The 6,351-nt window shown below is 49.4% G+C and overlaps 1 protein-coding gene across 1 annotated transcript in view; it reads left to right on the top strand.

The window, feature by feature from the left end:
* The window catches only part of Ak5 (adenylate kinase 5), a 203,360-nt gene that overhangs the window by 177,760 nt on the left and 19,249 nt on the right, over positions 1-6,351 (top strand). The window contains exon 11 of the mRNA XM_031375895.1: positions 3,685-3,848. Coding sequence (XP_031231755.1) covers positions 3,685-3,848 — 164 coding nt within the window. The remainder of the gene's footprint in view (positions 1-3,684; positions 3,849-6,351) is intronic.

Here is a 6,351-nt window from a genome sequence, read left to right as displayed (position 1 = left end):
CTCTTCCTCCCTTGCTTCCTCTCTTCCTTCCTTGCTTCCTCTCTTCCTCCCTTGCTTCCTCTCTTCCTTCCTTGCTTCCTCTCTTCCTTTCTTACTCTCTTGCTTTCTTCCTCTCCTTTCTTGCTCTCTCCTTTTCTTCTCCTCCCCTTTCTTTCTCTCCACATGGCCAGCCTATTTTCTCTTTCCTATAATAAAGTATCTCACGATTATGCATTGCCTCCTAACTAACTAACTAACGCACGGCAGCAGCCTCAGCAGCAGCGTAGGGACGCAGGCCCAACAGCGGTAGATAAAGTGTCAGGTGCAGAGAACAGAAACAAGAGTATGCCCAGCTCAGCACCATCTCTGTGGGAGCACTTAACAACGTCACTATAAGAGCACTCAGCACTATCACTATAGGAGCACTCAGCACCATCACTATAGGAGCACTCAGCACCATTACTATAGGAGCACTCAGCACCATCACTATAGGAGCAGTCAGCACCATCACTATAGGAGCACTCAGCACCATCACTATAGGAGCACTCAGCACCATCTCTGTGGGGGGATTTAGCACCATCTCTGTGGGAGCACTCAGCACCATCACTATAGGAGCACTCAGCACCATCTCTATAGGAGCACTCAGCACCATCTCTATAGGAGCACTCAGCACCATCACTATAGGAGCACTCAGAACTAGAAGTCATCTAAACTGAAGGGCTTGCACTTGTTGAAGTCATCTGCCTGCACTTTCCGTGGCTAGACCAGAATGTGCTATACCTGCCAGTATTATTGTCTCTTCCCATCCTTCCCAAAGCCAGGCAACTACAACAATTGCTTAGGACACAGGTTCACAGCCCGAAGGGTCCAGGCTAAGAATCCAGGAGCTGCATTTAGGGCGAGGCTATGAAAACAGGTACAGGTCTGGACTGAAGAACACCAGGTCCAAAGAACAGCCCTCACTCAGCTGGGCGTCTGGGTTCCGACAGGCTGAGCAGAAAGCCAGGCTTGGGGTATTGATCCTGTTTCAATGGTGCAACTTCAGGTTCACATGGAAAACTCAATAGACCAGTCTTTTAAAATTCCATTTGATATTGAAAATAAGGATTTCTTCACTCCTTTTGCCATGAAGACTTTGACAGACCCACTCAAAGTGGAATCTCATCTAAACTCTGAGTCATACCATGTGGGGCTGTGTCCGGATCTGCTGGGAGGTATGAGCCTATGGCAAAGGTGCATTAAACATCGGTGGGGCCACAGCAAAGTGACACCCCACTGTCTTCTTCAGTCACCTGGCTGTCAGAGAACACAAAGCCTTCAGTCTGAGGTAGGGTTCTCCAAAAGAATGTTGCCCCCCTATATCAAATTATCCTAGAGGGATATCAAGCCCCACCGCACCCAAGTGCTAAGTTAGACCCTGGCAGCATATCAGAGAAGCTGTGCAGCCACTCGCAGCCTCTGTGCCCTTTTTATAGTAAGGAAATCACATGGCTCCCCAGTTCGGAGCCAGGGGAAGAATCATGCCATTGTACAGGTTACTTAAAATTCCACACTGCCTGCACCATTTGGGCCAAAAATGCTAAGAATCTGCAGCTCTTGCTCCCATGGAAGGCTCCTAACCAGGGCAGCAGTGCCGCTCCGCACAGCTGTTGTTGAGTCGGAACTTTTTAATTGCCTCTGTGTCAAAATTTATTAAATCCACTTCAGAGGGGCAAACCTATAATAGTCATATTAGTGGGAGGCTGAAGAAAGGAAATAATTAGAACACAGCATCTTAGCCTTGGAAGCCAGCTCAGAAAATATCTTTTCCTCGTGATCAGCCACCAGTTATCCCAAGAAAAGAGTTTCTAGGTAAACACAAGCCACAGAAGTCCTGCGGCCTCCCAGAGCTCAGCTGTGAGTCCCCCTAGTCATTTCCCTAGAAGCACTCCTTCCTCTGAGTGGCTTGCTCTTGTCCCCACGCTCTCCCATCCTATTACAGCTGGAGGTGAGAGTCACTGCTCTGCACCAACGTGGCCTGGCAGAAAGCGCTGTTCATGTGCTGGCCGGCCCTGTTACTGTTAGCCTCCATAATGGCTGTATTCCTATTCTGTCTGGCCCATGCCTGCTATGCTATGGGGCATCTGAAGCTGCCCATTTGGCTTAAAGCAGTGATGTGGATGAGTACACGAGAGAACACGTGCATCTTTCCTGGCTTGTCTGCCACAGCGAGCAGCCTGAGAGACTCTTCTGGCTAAAGTGGGTTGGGAAGGGACATCCCTTAATAGCCAGTACCCACTACCCAAGAGAGCTAGGATTTAGGCTAGAATCTCAATTGTGTTTTGTGGTTTTATTTCCAATATTCCCTTTTCAGGAAGCTATGACTAGAAGGCATGAGCCAGCACCAACTATGGGCGCTGTGTACTATGTCTTCACACACATACACACACACCAGACAAATAAAATAATTATAGGGTTTTTTTCTCAACAGACACACACACACACACATATGCACACACACACACCATGCACACATCAGATAAATAAAATAAACATAGGGTGTTTTTCCCCCTAAAATCTGGGGAATAAAAAGAGTAGGAAAGTCCTGGCATGTGAAGGTGAGAACCAGGAAGAGCAAATGTTCCACGGTCCTCCACGAGGAATTGGGGTGTCCCTGCCAGGCTCTGGCCAACACTGGTCTGCTCTTTGTTTCTGTTAGCATGACTTCTTCCATGTAAGCTGCTTATAAATGAGAGCACGGGTGGCTTTCTTTCTGTGCCTGATTTATTCCACTTGTCATAAAGGACATGCTGGCCTGGAGGCAGGGATGAAATGGAGAATAATGTTTGAGGAAAGGGAAGTGCGGGGGGTGGGAGGTGGGGCTCTGGCTTGATTACATGGTGTATGCGTGTATGTGGAGTCATACCACATTCCCAAACAGGTATAGACTCATCAGTATAAATATTTTATAAACCTTTAAAATAATTATCAGTGAAGCATGGAGATGAATGAGGCAGTAGGCGACTGGATGCAGGCATCTCTTCTCTCTAGAGTATTTTAGTATTGTCCCCTGCATACAGGGGACCAGAGTTTTCCCATCCTCCTGCGTAGTTACATCTGCAGACCACCGTCAGCTTTCAGTGGAACCAACTGATTGACCCAAGAGTGTCCTCTGAAGCCAGCAAACTAATTCATAGTCCCACCTTGTCATTCATGGATGGGCTCCTGTGCTCACCTTCAATGTGGAAAAGTCCCTGTGGGTTTCTTTGACACTTTAAAAGGTTACTTTCATTTTATTTTATTTTATTTTTATCAGTTTTTAAAAGAGAAGGGGTGGGGGAGGGGAAATAGGATGAACAGCTGGAACCCCACCACTCTCAGGCTTTGCACCCTGCTGCATGGGGCGGGGGAACAGCTCTGGTCACCGGGAGCTGAGAGCAGTGTGGCCCCAGGCAGGCGGATTAGCACAGCAATGGCAGCAGGTTCCATGGGCTTGGGAGCCTCACTCAGCCTTGCAGGGGTGAGAGGGGGCAGTGAGTGGTGCAGGGGCGAGGGGGTCAGTGAGTGAGTCCCTGCAGCACACAAGAGAAACACATGAGACATCATCACAAAACCCATTATTTTACACAATGATTATCCACCAGAAAAAAAAAAATAACAATTGTTACGTCCCCCAAAAGGAGACAGTGGAGCTGAGATGCATGTCTGATATGTCTCCTTCCCAAGGTGGCCCTGGCTCTGGCAAAGGCAGCCAGTGTAAGAAGCTAGCAGAAAAATATGGCCTCACCCATCTCTCCACTGGTGAGCTCCTGCGCCGGGAACTGACCTCGGAGTCAGAAAGAAGCAAACTGATCCGTGACATCATGGAGCGTGGAGATCTGGCGCCCTCGGTAAGCAGAGACCCACCCTGCCTTCCCTGGAGGCCAAGCCACTGACTACTGTGGCAGCCTGGATCATGGAGACAGAAAAACCCTCAGGATCCAGAGACAGGTTTGACTTCTCTCCTTGGTCGCAGTCCTGAGGCAGGTGGCCTATGTCGACAACCATCTAACTTCCAAGCTGTTCCTTGGCCAGCCCCTTAAATGTCAGCCTGGTCCATGTATTTCCAAAGGAGCCTCACTTTTGAGTAAGATCTTCAAAGCTTTGGAGTATGGAAAGCTAAGGTCAGAGGCCTCCAGGAAACAGACGCCTCCTTGGAGTGGACATGTGTGATGCTTTGTGCCTGTCAGGTCCACCTGACAAGCTCTAGCATCACCTAGGAGAGAGTCCCCTGAGCATGTCTATTCAAGATTATCTTGACTGGGTTCACTGGTGTAGAGACCCAGCTTGGCTGTGGACAGGACCCGCCTCTGGGCGGGGATTCGTGTTCTAGTCACTCTTCCATTGCTATGACAAACACCAGGACCAACAGCAGTTTACAGGTGGAATCAGTCCGTCTGGATTATAGATTGCAGGCCACTACTGAGGAAGCCACGGCAGGAGCTCAAGGCAGGAACCGAAACAGAGGCCAAAGCTGCTGGCTGGCTTACTCCCCTGGTTTGCTCAAGCCTGCTTTCTTTTTTTTTTTTTTTGGTTTTTTTAAGACAGGGTTTCTCTCTGTAGCCCCGGCTGTCCCGGTACTCACTCTGTAGACCAGGCTGGCCTCGAACTCGGAAATCCGCCTGCCTCTGCCTCCCAAGTGCTAGGATTAAAGGCGTGCGCCACCACCGCCCGGCAAGCCTGCTTTCTTATATAGCCCTGGCCCACCTCCCAGGAGTAGCACCATCTACTTTGGACTGGGCCTTCCCATATCAAGAAAATGCCCCGAGACATACCATAGGCCAATCTGATGGAGGCAGTCCCTCAGCTGAGATTCCCTCTTCTTGGGTGCTTCTAGTTTATGTCAAAAACATAAACTATTATTTTTATTATATAAAAATATTTTTATTATTATTTTATTATATAAAAACATTTTTTTTGGCAAAAAGCAACCAGCACAGCCATGGGCTGTATATAAGATGCAGAAAGCAAGCCAGGTAGCAGCAAGTATTCACATCTCTGTTGATTATGGATGCGTTGTTGCACATGCATGTGTGCGTGTGTGTGTGTGCATGTGCATGCATGTGTGCATGCGTGTTTGTGTGTGTGCACGTGCATGTGCATGTGTGTGCGTGCGTGTGTGTGCCTGTGCATGTGTGTGCACGTGCGTGCGTGTGTGTGAGTGTGTGTACATACGTGTGTGCGTGCATGTGTGTACGTTTGTGTGTGTGCACATGTGGATGTGTGCATGTGTGTGCATGCGTGTGTGTGCCTGTGCGCATGTGTGTGTGCATGTGCATGCATGTGTGCATGCGTGTTTGTGTGTGTGTGTGCGTGTGTGTGTGTGCACGTGCGTGTGCATGGGTGTTTGTGTGTGTGTGCACATGTGGATGTGTGCATGTGTGTGTGCGCACGCATGTGTGTGCCTGTGCGTGTATGTGTGTGCACGTGTGTGCGTGCGTGTGCGTGTGTGTGTGTGTGTATACATGCGTGTGTGCGTACATGCATGTATGTTTGTGTGTGTGTGTGTGTGTGTGTGTGTGTGTGTGTGTGTGTGTGTTTCAAGGCCAAAGGAGGATGTTAGGTGCCGTCCTCTATTGCTTCCACCTTATTTTTTGAGATAGGTTCTCTCACTGAACTGCAGCTCCCCCTTTTGCCTAGGCTGGGTGGTTAGGCTTGGGAACCACCTGTCTCTGCTTCCCAATGCTGTGTGTGGCCGCAGACACACGCTGCTGTGCCCAGTGTTGTAATGTGGATACTAGGAACTTGAATTCAGGTTCTTTTGTTTTCATAGCAAGTGCTCATAGCCACTGGGCCTTGTCTCCATCCCCCAAAATAATGATTTTTATCACTTAGTGCCCTTCCGGCACTCACCTTGCTGCCTCCAATGTAGGTAGCTCTTCCTCCCTCCGGTCAAGCTATTACAGCCTCGGTTCTCTGTAATGGCTCTTTAGCCTAAGTCCTCTCCATCGCCCATCTCTACTTGGCCTTTTTGCCTCCTACAGAACTCTGCCTAGTCACAACTTAATGGAGCCCCCTCCCCTCTGGAAAACAGCACCCCTGGTATACTCTGGCCCTTTGTCCTGATCGGCATGCCTGTTATTTAGCTAGCGTATATTCATTTGTTTGTCATTGTCTGCCTTCCTCATTAGATTGTGAATTAGATGGAGAGTTAATTCACAATTATTTAAGGGAGGGTTCTGGCCATACCTGCAGACTTCAGCATTCCCCATGCTCCTGCCAAAAGCTAGGGAAGGAAGTCTCCTCCCACCCCTCCCACAGGCCCCTCCCCTAGGGGAGGAAGTCTCCTCCCACCCCTCCCACAGGCCCCTCCCCAGGGAAGGAAGTCTCCTCCCACCCCTCCCACAGGCCCCT

This window comes from Mastomys coucha, unplaced genomic scaffold (assembly GCF_008632895.1).
Source record: "Mastomys coucha isolate ucsf_1 unplaced genomic scaffold, UCSF_Mcou_1 pScaffold16, whole genome shotgun sequence".
Lineage (NCBI taxonomy): Eukaryota > Metazoa > Chordata > Mammalia > Rodentia > Muridae > Mastomys > Mastomys coucha.
This window is presented reverse-complemented; position numbering and strand designations above follow the sequence as displayed.